The 19,684-nt window shown below is 34.8% G+C and overlaps 1 protein-coding gene and 1 pseudogene across 4 annotated transcripts; both read right to left on the bottom strand.

The window, feature by feature from the left end:
- Positions 1–929: 929 nt before the first annotated feature.
- Positions 930–2,790, bottom strand: LOC147277768 (putative receptor-like protein kinase At3g47110; annotated as a pseudogene).
- An 8,060-nt stretch (positions 2,791–10,850) lies between these two features.
- LOC147277767 (ribonucleases P/MRP protein subunit POP1-like) lies at positions 10,851–17,185 on the bottom strand. 4 transcript variants are annotated; one of them, XM_086255220.1, is made up of 12 exons: positions 17,004–17,185; positions 16,838–16,906; positions 15,257–15,710; positions 15,069–15,165; positions 14,755–14,862; positions 14,446–14,679; positions 13,922–14,040; positions 13,318–13,836; positions 12,740–12,848; positions 12,074–12,660; positions 11,412–11,579; positions 10,851–11,304 (listed from the first exon to the last, which is right to left on the bottom strand). In XM_086255220.1, the coding sequence occupies exons 3-12, from the start codon at positions 15,697–15,699 to the stop codon at positions 11,106–11,108; spliced, it is 2,583 nt and encodes an 860-aa protein (XP_086111346.1). In that variant the 5' UTR covers positions 15,700–15,710; positions 16,838–16,906; positions 17,004–17,185; the 3' UTR covers positions 10,851–11,105. The 4 variants fall into 4 exon arrangements, with proteins under 4 accessions (XP_086111346.1, XP_086111348.1, XP_086111347.1 ...); XM_086255222.1 differs by lacking the exons at positions 16,838–16,906; positions 17,004–17,185 and having other exon boundaries at positions 15,261–15,400; XM_086255221.1 differs by lacking the exons at positions 16,838–16,906; positions 17,004–17,185 and having other exon boundaries at positions 15,069–15,179; positions 15,261–15,390.
- Positions 17,186–19,684: the final 2,499 nt, after the last annotated feature.

Here is a 19,684-nt window from a genome sequence, read left to right as displayed (position 1 = left end):
AGGCAGTGTAGGTCCAACGCCGACAGCGTGGGTGGGTGGAGGCCAGCCCTTGCTGGGATGGTTGAGGCTGGTTTTTGCTTTTTGTTTCTTTTAGTGGGGATATTTTCAGAAATGTGATGGTGTGTAGAGAGAAATTGATGCAGCATGCATCACAGATGATTATTGGCTCCGAAGTGGTAGGCGCAAATCTGGCCATTAGGCTCTCGGTGTTCAATTTTTACCCACAATACCTTTTCAGAAATTGAACGACGAGGCGAATCCAAATCTATGGCAGTGATGTAAGGTGGATTTTGGCCAAATAAGGTTGTTTGCTAGGCCCCGCATTTAATGTTTTTATTAATTTTTGGACATTTTTAATTGTCTTTTATTACTTTTAGTATTTAATTTGGCCGATGAACTTACCATTTATGATATCTCGGGTAGGGTTTGGTGTAAAGTTAATCATGCTTTTGAGCTCACCACATAACTAATTTTATAATCTGAACGGTCTAGTTTTTGGTCAAGTTAAAATTAATTATTATTAGACAATCAATTAATTATTTTTAAGATACATATTGTTCTGTTAAGAATGCAATTATGCAACCAATGAGAAATCTCAAATGACTAAAGCCACTCTAATTAAAGAGAAAGATAGTAGCATTCCCTTTACGTTGAAGTACATGAATACTTCATGTTCCATAGTTCCATCATATGGCACTAAATTGTTACTTATTTGAATAACGGTCCTAAACATTAATCTAATATCTAGAAAAACAAAAGAAGAGTCATGATTTGGTGTGTAGTTTAGACATAAAAGACAAAAAAAATTCCTATACTTGTTTCTGAAAAAAAAAATATTAGTGCTTGGATAAATATTATCGTTGATGTTAAACAACTTAAACTTCAATTTATATCTTTTTATATGATGTTAAAATTATGGTGACAAGCTGTTACTTACTACTTAGGGCCGTGATCATATGCTCTCTAGGCATGCTGGTTTCAATTAGTACATCCTTAATTTGACATAATTCAGCTACATCCTTGCTAATCTCCATTCGCTCTCCGACCAAACTTGTCGAACAAACAATTCCTATATATCCCAACAATGGAAATCAAGCACTCCTCAACTCTTTGTCTTTGGTTATTTCGGAGATGATTCGTACTAGTTCTGTATTCTTAACTTTGAAGAAGAAATGGATCACGTATTTCTTCCACGCGTGTAGGTTCAGACCATCTTTGAACACGTCATTCGGCGGCCTCTTGCCTGTAAACATCTCTGATAGCAACAATCCATAGCTATACACATCCCCATATGTTAACATTTTGTTTCTCATTCCATACTCTACAAAATAAAAAGAATTGCAAAAAAAAATTTGTCAAAAAGAAGTTGAAGCATAAATTCAATGTTAGGATTGAACGTCAGACAAAAGTAAGTAGTAAACATGCAGAGGATCCGAATCTTGTTACCTGGGGTAGTATAGCTGATGGAACATTTTATTGCATTGGAAGTGCTTTCATGTAAAGGAAGTGGAGAAGAAGCATTTGGGAGATACTTTGCTAAACCAAAATCACCAACGCATGCAGTCATGTCATTGTCCAAGAAAATGTTACCGGGCTTTAAATCACAACGAACCATTGGCTTGTGACAGGGGTTGTGCAAATATTCCAGAGCACTAGCTATGTCAATGGCAATGTTTACCCTCTGAATAAGATTCAAATACCCCTGCACAATAGGTGCCCCAGCTACTCTATAAGCTATAGTATGCAGCCATTCTTCTAGACTTCTATTCACCATCAACTTAAAGACCAAAGCTTTGAAATCGTTTCCTTGAAAATCAATAATTGAACACACAATCAGTACCTTGACAAGATTCCGGTGCCTGATGCTTTTCAAGACTTCACATTCAGCTATAAAGCTTTTAGCTGCTCTTAAGCTTTGAAGATTGAGTACTTTCACTGCAACAATTCTTTTTTCCAGGTTGAGAATTCACCTGTACACAGACCCAAAACTACCAATACCAATCAAATTCATAGAAGATAACCCAACAATTGCTTCAAAGAGATCTCCATATGACACTTTTCAAGAGTGAAAGCCCCAATGATGATCCTGAAACTGACTTAAGTTCTCTTCTTTTTTTTTTCGATAAAGAAGCATATAAAACAGTACTAAGGCAAATCCAATAACCTCACAAACAATTAGGATAATTAGTTTCAGTACAGAAGATGATCCTTGCTTAGATTGATAGGACATGCATTTCGAAAATGTTAAACGAGGTATACCAACGCAGAGCCCTGCGTTTGCCATGATAGAAAGCGCACTAGTATTCTTGAAAACTCCTTGCATTGGTACTGCACCTTCAAAATCATTGAATGATAGGTTCAAATTCTGCAAGAAGTTGAAGGTCTCCAAGTAGTTGGGAATTTTGCCAGACAAGTCGTTACTAAAGAGGTCTAAATCTTGAATCTTTCTCAAAATACTCAAGGATTCAGGAATTGACCCTTGCAATAAGTTTCCTTTCAAGTACAAACTTGTCAAACATGTGCAACTCCCTAAGTTTGTGGAATCTCACCTGACAAATTGTTTTCAGAAATATCCAGGGAAACAAAATTTACCAAATTAACTACTTCCATAGGAATGGATTCAGTAAATTGGTTGCTGGATAGATCCAAAACTTGTGACAAGGATGATAAGCCAATGACTTGTTTCGGAATGAGACCGCTAAGATTATTTTGAGAAAGAACCAAAACTAACAAATTCTTACAGTCACCAAGACTTTGTGGTATGGTTCCTTGTAAGTTGTTTGACATGAGGATTAGAAAAAGTCAAATTTTAGAAAAAAGTTCGCGAAATCGATCCTACAGTTCATAATGTTACAGATCAATTTTTCAAAGAAAAGAAAAACACCGGCAAAAATTCAAGATGAATCCTACAAAGGGGTTTACAAAACTGTCAAAAGTTGATAGGATCAATCCTACATGATTAACGCTAAATCACAAGCTTCTGGAGGATCGATCCTCCTAGCCATATGATTGATCCTCTGGGAGATTTTTTCAAAAAATATTTTCCACGCGAAAGATTGATCCTCCCAAACAATCACCTAAAAGAATTGAACATCGAAACTCACCTCCGAAAAACGCTTCGAACTCGAACCTTGATGAATATGCTTCACTCTCCATTGCTCCGAACATGACCATAACCCAACTCACATAAACTATCTAACCTAGTGCTTACACATTGATGTTTTTGTCTTAAGAAATAGCCAATTACAAAGTTTACATTAACATGGTTATAGGAAACTAAGTACTATTAGAACGATATATTAAGCAAAATAGCGAAGCATACTAGCTTGAATTTAAAATAAACTCAACCGTTTATCAAAAGTTATTCAAAATCATCAAAAGCCTAACTGAGAACAATGCATAAATCATGTAAGATGCATGGTATGTAAGATTTCTATATGGACAACATTAGTACACTTTGATTAGTACAACAACTCATCATGACTTAAGGATTGATAAATTGGGTTTACCAAGAGCAATCCGGATACATCCTTAGACCAGCTGTGTTATCAATGTTCTATATGGATTGAGGGACTTCTTATAAGCTGGCTTTGCTCACTTAAATATGGAATAGGACTCTAACCTTAAGGGAGCATACTTGTATCTCTGCACTAAGTCCATTTGGACTAGCCTAGACATCCCTTATAAGTAGAGCTAGTCCATGCTCTCATATATACTGCAACAATCTGAGTCCCATAAATTAGTGCATCAAAGTTGTAGAGAAAGTAGAAGCCTAGTTCTAGTCTTAGCCATGACTTCTTCAACATCTGGTAAGTCATTGTGTGCAAGCAGAGATGTTCTTTGTGTTCTTATACATGTGTGACTGTAGTATATATATAATAGTTGATATATATGGTTTACATGTGGTATCAGAGCTTTCATACATGTTTAAAGATCAAAATTTTGTCTAATTGATGGTTATTTAACAAGAAACGAAAAAGCATGCAAATTGCATATGTTTTGTTCCTTATAAGTGTTAGGTCTTCAAGTTCATTTTTTGTTTTAAAAGTCCAAATTTGTAACTTAAGGCCCATATGGTAAAACTCGATTCAGATGGTTTTGAAACAACACTCTTGTTTATTGTTTCTAACTTCTGAAAAGGAAAAACAGAATTGGGGTCTTTAGGAATTACAATGATATTTCAAGAAATCATTTGTTTTTTAGTTCTAGTTCTGTGCAAGTTTTGTCCTTGTTATTCTGCAATATTGTGACTAACTGGTGCAGCAGGAGTCTTATGCTCCAGGTAAGTTCTACTATCTCTCTTAGAGCACATATGAGGGTGCATATAGGTTTATGTTAAAGCATACTGCCCCATTGTTGTGTTGGATGGAATTAAATTGATTATGCATATATGCTATTTTTCCTATCTTGATTATGGGATGCTTCATAGCTGCGATGTCTGCATATTTGCATAACTGAATATATCTATTTAAGCAATTATTTTATTTATATGCAATATGCTGCCATATATGATGCTTATAGAATCTCTTGATCTTAATCCTAAATTCAAATTGATTAGCATTACCAAAGCAATATAACTCAGTTACAGTTTTTAGAGATTACAGTTTAATATCAAACTTGCAATATCAAATTAATAGTTTATTTCCCAAAGATTTTAACTAAACAGACTTGATACTGGCATGTTACAGATTAGGAAAAACATAAGGATAATTGTAGATATTTTCTTCTTGCCTAAAGGTGTAGAGACTATCTAGAAAATGTCTTCCCTATTATCTGGTAATATGATAAAGAATGAATACATGCATGTTAAGCTATCTTGCTCAAAAGTGTTACTTGATTTTGCATAAACAGTATTATGTTTTCTTAAAGTATGTTTGAATTCTCTGCAATATAAAGATTCTTAGACACTTTTGTATGTTTTATTTTCCAGTTAACTCCAACTTTGCTCAAATAGAGACATTCACTGGCACCAATTTTAAGAAATAGAAACAAGATGTAGAAATTTACCTAGGCTTATCCGAGCATGACCTAGCCTTGAGAGAAGACAAACCTGAGCAAATCACCCCTGAGAACAAAACTGAGGAAAAGTTAAGATGGAAAAGTGGGAGAGATTGAATAGGATGGCCTTACTGATTATGCAGAAAGCCATGACTGACACTGTTAGAGGAGGGATAAATGTTTGTGACAATGCTAAGGATTTCCTAGAAGATGTTGATGAGAAGTTTAAGGAGTCTGAAAAAAGCAGAAACTGGTAACTTGATGACTGCCTTGACCTCTACGAAATATGATGGACAGGGAAGTGTGCGTGAACACATTATAAAGCTTATAGATATTGCATCTAAGCTCAAATCCCTGGAAATTGCAATTTCTGACTCTTTTCTGGTTCATATGGCATTGAATTTTCTGCCACAACAATATGGACAACTAAGGACTACTTACAACACTTAGAAAGACAAATAGAGTTTGAATGAACTCATCTCCATTTGTGTCCAAGAAGAAGAAAGGATTAGAAAGGAGAATGGTGAAGTAGTTGTCAATTTGGTTATTAAAAACTATTTCAAGAAAGACAAGAATAAGGCTACAAAAGACAATCAGACTCCTAAGATCAACTCTCAACCTGTCAAATCCACCCCTAGCACTTCTCATAACCTAAGGCCAGTTCAAACGACTCCTTTTAAGTGTTTTTTCTGTAAGAATGAAGGTCATATGAAGAGAAATTGTTTCAACTATAAGAGAATTGGCTAGCTAAGAAGGGTAAGATACACATTTACAATTGCTTAGACAGTAATTTAATTACAATTCCTTCACACACTTGGTTGTTAGATACAGGCTCACCCATACACATTTCTAATACTATGCAGGGTTTGACAAGAAAAAGGACACCAAGTGAGGAGGAATCCAGAGTCTGTGCAGGCAATGGAGTTAGAGTTAGAGTAGCTGTGAAGGCCATAGGAGCTTTTAGGCTTAAGTTAGATTTAGGTTTTATATTAGAGTTGGACAATGTATTTGTCATTCCTTCTATGAGAAGGAACTTAGTTTCAATTTCTAAACTTGTTGATTTCGGATTTACTTTTAATCTCAATAAAGATGGCTTTCACCTTTATTTCAATTCAGTTTCTATTGGTAAAGCTTTATCATTTGATGGATATTGAAAACTAATACATGATATGTTTGCTGAAAATTTTCTAATTGAGAATACTATAGGGAACAAAAGACTAGTTCAAAGGAAAGTTCATCTTTCCTATGGCACAAAAGACTGTGGCATATCTCTAAAGAAAGGTTACATTAATTGGAAAAGGATAACATTCTACCAAAACTAGATTATACATATTTTTGATATTTGTGTAGAATGCATAAAAGGCAAACTGACCAATTCTAAGAAGAAAACCTCTAACCGAAGCCAACAACTTCTAGAAATAATCCACACAGGCATTTGTGGCCCCTTCCCAACTCAAAATATATATAGAAATCAATATTTCATAACTTTCATAGATGATTTCTCAAGATATTGTTACTTATATCTCATTTCAGAAAAATCACAACCTTTAGAAACCTTCAAAATTTTTAAAGCTAAAGTAGAAAAGCAGTTGAACATGTCCATTAAGATAGTGAGATCTGATGGGGAGGTGAGTTCTTTGGTAGGTATGACGAATTTGGGTAAAATAAAGGACCTTTTGCCTTGTTCCTCTAAGAACAAGGCATACAAGCTTAGTACACTACACCTGACACTCAAGAACACAATGGAGTTGCAAAAAGTTGGAATAGAACCCTTCTAAACATGGTGAGAAGCATGGTGTGTGCTACTGACTTGCCTAAATTCTTGTGGGGAGAAGCCATAAAAATAGCAAATTACATTTGAAATAGGGTTCATAGTAAAGCAGTCAAGAAGACACCTTTTGAACTATGGACAACCAGAAAGCCTAGCTTGTTTCACTTCCACATTTGGGGATGTAAAGCAGAAGCTAGACTACATAACCCTCAAGAAAAGAAATTTGATGCCAAGACAGTAAGTGCTTACTTCATTGGTTATCCAGACAAGTCTAAAGGTTACAAATTTTATTGTCCCAACAATCACACAAGGATTGTTGAGCCAAATAAGGCCAAGTTCTTAGAGTTTACAGGTTCAAGTCCTAGTCACTCTTTTTATGACTTTGTTTTAGAGGAACAACCTGAAATCACTGCTAACACACCTGAGCTTACAGTCTTCGATCATAACCTTAGGAATAATGAAACCATCAAACAAGACCAACCTTCAGTAGAAAATGGACACAATCAAATCCTAGAAAACCAAGTTTTAGTACCACAAGCTAAAGAGACACCTAGAAGACAATCACAAAGAGTAAGAAGATCAGCTATTTTAGAAGATTACATGGTTTATTTGCAAGAAATTGATTTTGGTGAGGAGACTGGTCCATTGAGTTTCAAGGAGGGTATTGGTAGTGATCAAGTTGAAGATTGGAGAAGGGCTATGGAATCAGAATTGGAGTTTATGTCCAAGAATGGAGTTTGGGATTTAGTCGAACCACTTGCAAATATCAAACCTATAGGCTGCAAGTGGGTTTTAAAGACAAAAAGAGGTTCTGATGGTAAAATATAAAGGTATAAGGCTAGACTAGTAGCCAAGGGATTCACACAAAATGAGGGAATAGATTACATAGAGACTTTTTCACCTGTTTCTACCAAACATGCATTTCGGATTATAATGGTTTTGGTTGCATATTTAAACATGGAACTTCATCAAATGGATATCAAGACAACATTTTTAAATAGAGACTTGGGGGAGGAGATATACATGATTCAACCAGAGGGTTACATCGAGCAAGGCACTGAAAACATGGTGTGTAAGCTTAAAAGGTCAATCTATGGCTTAAAGCAAGCTTCAAGGCCGTACTTGAAATTTGACTTTGTTGTGATTTCTAATGGTTTTGTAGAGAATCCCTTAGATGAGTGTATTTACCTTAAGATCATTGGGAGCCATTTCATTTTCCTTGTCCTTTATGTAGATGACATCTTGTTGGCCAGCAATGACTTGAATTTGTTAAATGAAACCAAGTCTTTTCACTCAAACAGTTTTGACATGAAAGACTTAGGTGAAGCTTCATTTGTTCTAGGAATCGAAATATGCAGACATAGAAAGCATGGTCTTTTAGGACTTTCACAAAGGAATTACATTAACAAAGTCCTTAAAAGGTTTGACATGCAAAACTGTGCATCTGGAGAGACTCCTATGAGTAAAAGTGATAAGCTTCATCAAGGTCAATGTCCTAGAAATAAGATTGAAAAGACTGAGATAAACTCCAAGCCTTACGCTTCCTTAGTTAGTAGTCTCATGTATGCACAAGTGTGCACATGTGCACCAGGCCAAATTTGGCACATTCAGTGTCTATGCTTAGCAGATACCAACTCAATCTAGGCCAACAACACTGGATTGCAGGGAAGAAAGTTCTGCGATATCTGCAAAGAACTAAAGACTAGATGATGGTTTATAGGAGTGGTACTGGAGAGCTTGAAGTGGTAGGATATGGAGATTAAGATTTTGCAGGTGGCAGTGATGACTACAAATCTACTACAGGATGTATTTTCATGATGGCTGGTGGAGCTGTGTCTTGGAAAAGTACCAAGCAAACTCTCACAACTACTTCTACCATGCAAGCTGAGTTTGTGGCACTACATGAGACAGCTGTGGAAGCTTTATGGCTGCGAAATTTTATCAAAGAGTTCAAAATAGTGGATTCCATTACAAACCCTTTAGTCTTGCATTGTGATAACAATGCTGCTGTGTTTTTTGCCAAGAATAACAAAAGGTCTTCGAGTTCTAAACATATAGAGTCTAAGTATCTAATGGTGAGAGAACGAGTCAGAAATGGAGAGTTGCAGGTAGTGCATATTTCCACTAAAGCACAGTTGGCAGATCCATTCACTGAGGCATTACCAGTTAAAGTTTTCCTAGATTTTGTTTCCAAAATGGGATTAGCTGAGAACGTGGAATCTGTTGATCAATGGAGTAACTTGTTTTCTGTTTTAGTTCTTTTTCATTTCTACTATTTTCTGTTATTTCCTTTTCAGACATTTGGTAATGTTTTCGAATTTGGATATTTATGTATGTATTTTGGTTTTTACCAATTTTTCATTTTAAGGCTATCATTACAGTGAATTCTCATATTTGTTAAGTTATAAGTCTTGTTAATAGTTCATTAGACAGGTACTTACAGGTACACAAGTTTTTCTTGTAAAAGAGCTTCATTTCCGAAGCATAGTAAGATTTCTTTTGAAATCTTCCAGTGGGCTGAGCATATGGTATATGGTTTCAGTTTCCATATGCAGTTTCTTTTATCTCATCTTTTATCTCATGATTTTCTGTAGTTTTGAATTAATGTCAAAAATTGACCAAGTCTTGAAGATAGTTATGCTCTAGTAAATCTAACGTGATCACTAAGGATTCTTTGGTACAATTTTTGGTGTTCTTGTTGTGTGGATTAGTGTTGTCCAAGTGGGAGAATGTAAGAATTCTATATGGACAACATTAGTACACTTTAATTACTATAACAACTCATCATGACTTAAGGACCAAGAAATTGGGTTTTACCTAGGGCAATCCAGATACATCCTTAGACCAGCTGTGTTATCAATGTTCTATATGGATTAAGGGACCTCTTCTGAGCTGGCTTTGCTCACTTAAACATGGAATAAGACTCTAACCTTAAGGGAGCAAACTTGTATCTCGGCACTAAGTCCATTATGAGTAGGACTAGCCTAGGCATCCCTTATAAGTAGAGCTAGTCTCTGCTCTCATACATACTGCAGAAATCTGAGCCCCATAAATCAGTGCACCAAAGTTCTAGAGAGAGTAGAAGCCTAGTTCTAGTCTTAGCTATGACTTCTTCAACATCTAGTAAGTCACTGCAGAGATGTTCTTTGTGTTCTTATACATGTGTGACTGTAGTATATATCTGATAGTTGATATATATGGTTTACATGGTATGCATGAAATGGGAAATAGACTTTGAAATCCTATTAGCCCCATTAATAAGTGCATGAACTTGACCTTGAAGAGAATTTCTACCATTGTTCATTATAGGCTTAAAAAAATTCTTAGTGTTCTTTCTAAGAAGGTTACATCTAAGCCTAATGTGGTCAGGCCTACCACAATGATAACACATGGGTATAATCTTTGACTTGGGAGCTACCTTAGAAGGATGAGACACTAAAAATTAAGAAGCTATTTTGGAAGACTTAGGTTCTACGGCTTTAACAAAATTGGTTGTAGGAGCACTTGATTTTGACCCTTCACCTACAAAGCCTAAACCTCTCATATGACCAAAGGTATTTCCAAAACTCAACACCTTATAAATTTTTCAAGCTCCTATTGTTGTTTTATTTAACTTACAAGTATACAAATCATTGTTATTTAGACTGCGAGGTCAATCCCACGAGAATTGTGGAAAACTAATACAAGTTGCTATTGTATATGTGTATATTTGGAATATTTCAAAATTAATTGAAATTATTTGATCAAAATTCAAATCAGATTGAAATGTACAAATGCATTCTAATTCCAATACAATATCTTTTAGGATTTTCGGATTTGAGTCAAGGACCATTTTTTTGGCTTAGAATAGGATTTTCCAATCCAAATTGCACCCCTACACAAAGTGGTTTCAAAAAAGTTTGCTAAATGTCAATTCGGCGGGAGATTACCAAATCTTTGTAAGCCATTAAGTAGTCAGCAGCCGAATACTTTTGTTTTGTTTGGTTGGTGGCCATCGAATGGTTCCTGCATAGGGTATAAAGAGTAAATTGAATTTGTTTTTAAAAAAAAAACATCATTTGTGCTTAAAAACCAATTCATATTGCGTATAAATTATAATTGTCTATTCTTATTAAAAATAGTGCAAGGTTAGAAGAGCAAATTGTTGGGTATAAATATAATTTACCTTCCCAAAACTGTTTAATTTAATAAAAAGTAAAATTTCAAACTACTCTGTTTCCTTCCTGCTATGCTCTTTCTCCATTTCAAAATTGGGTCCGTAATACATTCATGTTAGAACCGGACATGTTCTCCATTATATATTTATACGTATCAAAGCCAACTGGTCTGCATCAGTTCACAGAAATTCCACATCTTCTCCCTGATGTTCCAGGACAATGGTGGCAAGAGCAAGTCTATATGCTGAAGATCTTAAATTCCTGACAAGGACATAAATTTCCTTCTGCCTTTGCTTTACCGGCATCGAATTCCATTGTTCTTCTCTAAGACAAGCAAGTACAACTGCCTCACAAAAAGCTTTAGCCACTGGCTTCTTGCTACAAATAAGATTGCATGCAACATAGCACATGGCAAATAATGAATATACAGAAAAATGTAAACAATAGTTGGTAGTTGTGACGTAGCAGGAGGCAAGAAAACTAACCTCCCTCGAACAAAACCAGTGGTGACAAATCCTATTGGCCAACGATGAGATTCTCCACCAACAGTGTCCTCCGGTATCTGGAGTTCCCACTTACCAGAAGATTGCTCTTTGAAGTATGATGTCACTGCAGATTGAGGTATTTGAAGTCCTACATCGAAACTCTCTGACCTGCAAGATGTATATGAAGCTTATCTTCAAAATTATCGGTCTGCGGCATGAATATTACTATAAATACAGATATATATGAGGGAGTTTCAAGTAAGGATGTCCTTACTTTAGGAAAATAAGAAAAGTGGCCACAAAATTTAGAATTCACTCCTAAGATTAGAATTGTCAATAACTACACTTAAAACTTCCGTCAAATTTCATCATGGGCAATTTCTATGGTAAATTGGTAATGAGGCATAACCTAGTATATAAGTCACAATATTTCTCTTGAACTATACCACCTTTATCATGGTCCAGGCATATCGGAGAAAACACATTTGATCCAACTTATTAACTGCCAGCACATCAAAACACAACCTCTTCTAGAAAAGAAAAGACAAGAAGGAAATTTCCGAATAACACTAAGTGATGATATAATCATAAAAAGTTTAGAGGATATAAATTTGATGGAACAAATCACAAATTCAAAATAAAAAGTCCAAAAAAAGGACTACCTGGTCCACAATGATATGTCAGTCAGTTGAGGTGCACAAACAACTGCTCCCTCCTCAAAAAACCCTTCCTTGTACGCATGGAGATATAACCTAATAAAACATAATTTATGGTCGTATTTAAAGTTAGTAATCACATTTTGGCCCTGCCCAAGCTTGGTTTCATCCCTCATAAACTTAGAAAAGCTTGTCTGCTTATCCGCCAGTTGAGGACATAGATGTAAGTGACTGCCTTGAATTTCATTCAAGAAATTTGTCAGCGAAAAAGAAGTCCGTGCTACAAAACCATCAAATGAATGATCATAACAGCCAACCAATGTAACGTCACAATTTCCACAATCAGAGTTAGATGATGAATTGATTTTGACCCCATGTTCCTGCCTTGAAATTTCAGTATTTCGCACTGTAGTGGGTCCTTTGTTTAAAGCAACTCGGATACTATTCCATGGGAGTAGAATGGGAACCCTCAAAGGTCTTATAGCTCGAGAATGAAGTTCCTCTTTAAGACTACTGGCAACAGCTTCAGTTGCCTTGAGGCAAACATATGCATTGCAATCAGGAAAATCGTAAGGAAAATATGGCAACCCCATCTACAAAAAGGAGAAGACTTACTTACAACATTTGATAACCTGATATTAAAGATAAAAGATATGAAGTGCACATGCTTACTTCACATGAAATCCAGTGCTTCTCTCTCAGACCTATTGCATGAGCCCCCTTGGAGACAAGAGAAATCCAAAATGCCTTGACCCAGCTTAAGGGGAGCATAATAGACCATCTGTATGGCAATAAGAGATAGACTTCTAAGGTGACAAATACAATAAAAAAAAAAGTCAAATAAGAAAAATGATAAAGTCTGATGCACTGGTGCCATTTTAAGGCAGGTTAGAAAAATTGATTGTCACATTCTGTTGTCCAGGAAAATTAAAAAAGAAGTGGCCAATTATTGCACAAAGATCCAGTAGCAAACATGTAAGCCACAAATTTCATGTTTCAGATTAGAAAAGATATAGAACTTGTAATATATCTGAATTGTAAACAACCATGTGAGACTCTAGAGCATTTTTTGATGAGAAACATAAATTTATTGAAAATGGAAAAAAGGACAAACATAATTCAGAGGACCAGGTGCCCACCAAAACCCGAATCTAGGAGCTAACATTAATGCAAGAATGTAGCATATGCAGTAATTAATTTAATCTATGTAACACTAAATGGACGAATAAACCAGGAAATAAGGAGTTTACCCAATATGCAAGCCCCTTCTGTTATTATTTTTCAAAAGCAGAATAGGACAAGTTCTTGAGCACTGCGACTTGGTTGAAGTATTTAGTGCCCCTGAACTTGAATCATCAAGGCAGAAGAAATTCTTATGCTGGTCATGTTTTTCCTTGCAAATAACAATTTCTTCCACTGGAGGACTTACACCACCGCTAACATCCCACAAATTCTTCTCTGCAAGCATGCCACTACCTTCAGAGTCAGACCACATTGAGGAGAGTGACTCTTTATTCTTTTCTGAAATTCCTCCAAAGACAACATGCTTTTTGCCTTCAGTTCCTAGTACATCATCTAGTATATTAGCACAACCTGACTCTGGAGCATATGCAATCTTTCTTTTCTCTGTGAATGTGCGAGGATCCTTGACATTGAGAGACAAGATTGCATGAGAAGGAATGTCCTCCTCATTTTCAAGTACAATCTTAGATTGGGAATCATCATCAGCCTCAGCAACTGAATGTTTCACCAATTTCCAAGAATAATCTCTAATCATGTGCAGTCAGACAACAACATTAGCCATCTTTAACCTCATTACTTGGTAAAATGAATCAAACTCTTCCTGTAACTTACTTGGTAACAGGACGTAATGTCCTTTGAAGGAGTTGAAATGCTTTTAGTCCCATTACTTCTAATTTTGCAAGTTGACCCTCAAGTGAGAAGCAATTAATCAAGATGCCCCTCTCATCCATCTGAGATAATGCATGAAATGAATGATAGTAATAATATATCGAGAACAGGTAATCTAAGCATCTAACAATGATGAGTTTTCTATTCTGACTATAACTCTATACTAGAGGGGAAGCTTCTGCCAACAAGCACATCACATAAACCACTCTAGTTGCATTTGAAAAGAATGTTGGTTTCTACCAAAAAAGTAGATAAGAGTTCGCATTCATCCTTGATCATAATACAAGCAGAAATTTAGGAATATCATTCACTCACAAAATAAACACCCAAACCAGTACTATTCCATTCTATTGTAATAGTTACAAATATTCAAAATAAGAGAAAAATAAAAATGAAAAGAAAAACTTAGATAGAGGTGGATTCCATAGAGCTTTGCAAGTACACTCATATGAGATTGAGATGCATACCTCTTTCTGACAAGCTAATTTCAGAGCATCATACCCTTCAGTGAAAGCAGAAGCATGAATCCACACCCAAAGCTGGCGAAAGTCATAAGAGTGCTCTGTACTCTCTAGTCCATTACGTCCATCGTCGTTATATACAGCAGTATCATCACTATCTCTATTCAGTTGGCCAGAAGGCCGCCACATATAGGTCACAGGAGCAATTGGGTTTGAAAAAGGTGCTCCAAAATGATGCAGCTGCAAAATATGGATCATAAAGTTAATACCAGAAGTCATCTATATTCAAAAGAAAAGTGCAATTGGATAACTTACCATAGTACTATCATATATGACACCAGATTTAATAGAACCGGAAATAATATCAGAACGAGCAGATGGAGAAGGCACCATTACCATTCCTAACACTGATAGTAATGAATCCTGGAAGCATATGAAATAAGGTAAGATCACAATTTAGTAACAGAAGACAAAACATATTGCAGCACTTTCATTTTTTAAGAAAAAATAAATGAAAATGGCAAGCACTATAATAGGACTAAACAGAAGAAAGAAAGAAAGGAAGGGAAAAAAAAAGAATGAAGAAAGAGGATTAAATTTATAAGATAGGAAGTAAAGCAAATGCCTGCCTCTGGACCCTCCAATTGGATAGCTACATGATAGCTTGCATCATGAACAAGCATTCCATCTTTGAACCACTTCAAGACAGCTCTGGATCCCCTTCCTCTACATTATTGTTTCTTTATTAACAAGATTCATTTATCAATAAATATAACAATAATTCAACAAACGATACAATAAAATAATAATGCATTACCTACCCTGCAAACCCAGGGGAAGGAAGTAACCCCAAAGCTTCGTCATTGTGAACCTCTTTGCATGCCAAACATGTGTTCTAAGCCTCTTCGTCCCATCCCCTGAGGTACAGAATCCCTTTTTAAGGTTCATTCTAAGCTCAGCTCTCCGACGAATGCGACGAGGAACATTATTCTCATCTTTCTCTGGAGGCAAAGCATTGATTTGACCAACTACTCCAAGTTTTCGCTGCTTTCTACATCTATTTTTCGCAGCTTGATTGTTGTATGCAGTGGTTCTTCTTCTCTTGCTTCTTTGAGACCGAAAATCATTGTTCAATCGGTTAGATACAAGAGCATGGAGCGTCTCGAGCTCTGAAGCTCGCGATTCCGCAAATTTTTGGACGTTGATTTTTCGAGGTGGAGCTGATGAAACCTGTAGCCGTTTGAATCCGTCGGTAGCCATTAGACTAACACCTATGTTTTTTGATCAAGTCCATGGAAACAACCAGCAGAAAACATCAAGATTTCTACGAGTAGAAATTGGCAACAAAGACTTCTACTAAGACATAAAATTTGTCAATATGGTGGCTGATGTAGCCAGGGACAAAGCCAGGATTATTTTCTGGGGAGGGCTAAACCTGCAAAACAATGTCTATTTTTGGCATTTCAGTCTTATTTACTACTTTTTATATAAATAGCCTTAAGTATATGTTAATAACTAGCAAAAAAATGTAAAAATAAAAACAAAAAAAAGAGCTTTGAAACTATAGGAAAAGAATGAAAATGTAATATATGCTCCTTTCGGCATCGACCCGCGATCCAGATCGCGCGACCCAGAATGAAATAACTACTAACATTACAAATCCAGCGCCTTTAAAATCTAAAAACCTCCCAAAACCCAAATAAAAATTTAATAGTACAAACCATGATATGTGCGAGATATGGTCCTCCTTCCTCTTAATTTCCACAATACAAAACAGTCACAGTAAATGTATTATGATGGCTAGCTAGCTTATGTACTTATATTCATTGCTTTCAGTAGAAAACAATACCTTACAAGAAAGGCATATACGCACTCAATATCTTAATTAGAATAATTGAAACATGTTAATCCTACTTCCAATTTGTACGTAATTTATTTTCATAGATATTGTTACATATATAAGCTTCTAACATGCTTGTCCCTTATTGTCATGAAACCACAATGAGCCATGGCAGCATATATTACTTGTTTATTTGTTTTCATAGATCTGCTTCTTTTCACAGTGAAACACACTGCCCTCAATGTAAAACAATACTAATGGACGGTCATGGTACAAAACATTTAATATTTGGAGTAAAACGAAAGAGATCATTGAATTAACATAGTGGGGTCCAATACATCTCCTTATACAGAGAATTAGAGAAACACAGTAGAGACGCATACTGTTTCCAGAAAAATAAAAGCAATATGAAAGCACTAAAGGAATTGAGATTAGGAAATTGGTATTGCATTTTAACAACATAGACAATCAAAAATACAAATAGACCAAATAACCGCAAAGCCCAACTGTAAACCTGCTTTCCAAACTCAGAAAATTAAAATTGAAATTTGTTTAAACCTGATTTGCAATGAAGGGGGTGGTGCACGGGGATTTGCGATTGAAGTGGGCAAAATCAAATAATTCAACCTGCATAAACACAAACATAAACCAAAAAACAAAAGTCAAGAATGGAAAACATCAAAATAATTAAAGATGTGAAAAACTTGAAAAAAACAAAAAAAACCTGGATAGAAGAGAAGACAGGCGGAGTTAAGAGGCTAAGAGGCGCTTAGGCTTGGGCGGTGGGTTTGGGCGACCAAAGAGGACGGGGGCGAGAGGGGGTGAGGGAAAGAGAGGGGCGTTGGCGAGAAAAGGGAGATAGGGTGAAGGAGAGGACAGAGGAGGGAGGAGTAGCATACTGACTACTGAGAGTAGTTGAGTCGTTTGATTGCTGTTTGGTGATTACGGCATATATTTTTTTCTAAACACCAAAAACTTTTTTTTTTTTTTTTTTTTGCCACTAAACATCAAAAACATTAATAAAAAATTAGGTTTAAATATCAAATTCTAATAATTTTTTGATATAACATGAAGACTAAATAATATTTCAATTGAACTACCAAATTTAAATGTAGTTTTTTAGATTATGTCACAAATATGTTGGCCCCTTGATTTGAGCCTTTTTCATTTGACATTTTTATCCTTTGGCACACATATGATGAGTGTTAGTTAAAATTTATAAGGTTTTGACAAAATTGCCCTTGAGGCTTTTATATTATTTTGAAAATTTGTTAATGTAGTCTCAACTTCACATTTAGTTGTGACTGTACGACACTCACAACTTCAAATTTAGTTGTAACTGAACGACAGTCACATCTAAGTTATGAGACAGTCACAGTTAAGTTGTGACTTAATTGAATTTTTTTTAGAGAAATTATACAATAATATAGTATAAATAGATGTCAAAACAATACTTTTACTCAAAATAATAGTATAGTGGTGTGAGTTGTCTATTTCAATTTACCAAGACAGTCACAGTTAAGTTGTGACTGAATTGATTTTTGTTTTTTAATATAATATAGTATAAATTAATGTAATTTAAGTTGTGACTGAATTGATTTTGTTTTTTAATACAATATAGTATAAATTAATGTAATTTTTGGAATGTAATATTATTTTTATTTTTTTATTGTAATGGCATGTAATGTAATATTTGTAAATTCTAATACATTTTACTTTATTAATTTGTTTGACTTTTCAACTAGTACCTAATCTAAAATGCTATTTAATTTTGGTACCTAAACTAAAAAATTATTAAAATTTAATAGTTAAAATCAATGGACCTAAACTTTAATTGTTGCCTTATATGGGCAAATTCCTTGCTTATTAAAAAATGCAACATTTGTATAGCGTTGCCTCTCTTACCCGGCAACAACCAATTTTCGTTATAGCGGGAAGCATGCCGCCCAAAATTTCATTTTCTCATCCTAAAAAAAACAAATTAAAATTATTAAACAATGACCATCAAAAATTATATCTCACTCAAATTTTCTGATATATTAATATGGTTATATACTTATATTATTTATATACTCAAAAAAAAATTCAAAAAATAAAAATAAAAATTTCAAAGAAAAAAATCATCGAAAACTAAAAACAAAAATTAAATTATGAGTAATGCTATTTGAACCAGATTAAATGACCAAATGAGAGGGACTAAGTGATGTGTCACTTAAAGATATGTGGAGATGAGGGACCACATGGAAATGAGGACCACCTCCCTAAGTGACATTTCACTTGGTCCCTCCTATTTAGTCATTTAATTTGGTCCAAATAACATTACTCTTAAATTATAGAGCAAAAGATGAATTTTACTTGTGGATTTCAGTGATTTTGACTTGAAGGGTTCCTTGGAAGGGGTACGGGAGAGCCGTATGTTTTGGGTGGAGGTGGCAGTGGCAGAGGTATGTTATACCACACAAACGAATGCTATCAAAACATTCTTTCGTGAGGTTATTAGGTTATGATGAAAAAAATATAAATACATGAGTATTCTTTTTACTAAATAATTGAGTAAAAAAGACACTTTCAGTATTATGTTCATTTAATCATTATACACAATCACAACACTTTAAAATTGAAATTTACGAAACACTCATACATTGGTTTTATTAAAAAATTTATAAATATATATTGCATAGATATTAAGAACTTTATAGAGAATATGTATATATATGTGATCATATATATATATATATAATGCTCTAAAACTAATTGGTTTGTAAGTTAATACAAAGCTAACTACCCTGTTGGGTCCACTGTACAATGTAATCTCAAAATCCGAACCATTTATTTTTTAGGCCTTACTTCAAAGATTATTCCTATAAAAAATCTTCAAAATCGGAAGTCATTAGTCATTTGATTATGATAATAACTATTTTTATGCTTTTATCGAAAATATTGATCGTCTATTTATTTGATTTCAATTAGATGACTACATAATTTTTTATTTTGTTGATTTTTTGAAATGATGATCTTTGAAGTAGGGCCTAAATAATTGATGGTTCGGATTATGAGATTAGTTATGTAGTGGGCCCAAAAACATAGTTAGCTTCGTATTAACTTGCTAACTGGTTAGCTTTAGAGCACTCCTTATATATATATATATATATATATATTAGTAAGGAACTTAGATTGGTGGGGTAAATAGGGGTGGTCATGGATCATGATGGTCATAACGTGGCTCTACCGGCCACTAGTGGCGGAGCCAGCATGGGCTCATAAAGGTTAGCTGACGCTTCTCACCAATTGAAAAACTCTTGTTTCTATTTTGACTGACCTTAATTTTTAGAACATTTGAAAACATGTAGTTTATATATATATATATATATATATATATATACATAGAGCAGTTTTGTTCACCTC

Source organism: Dryas octopetala, chromosome 8, assembly GCF_963921425.1.
Source record: "Dryas octopetala chromosome 8, drDryOcto1.1, whole genome shotgun sequence".
NCBI lineage: Eukaryota > Viridiplantae > Streptophyta > Magnoliopsida > Rosales > Rosaceae > Dryas > Dryas octopetala.
Note: the sequence above shows the minus strand (reverse complement) of the source record. Positions and strands in the feature narration are given on the sequence as shown.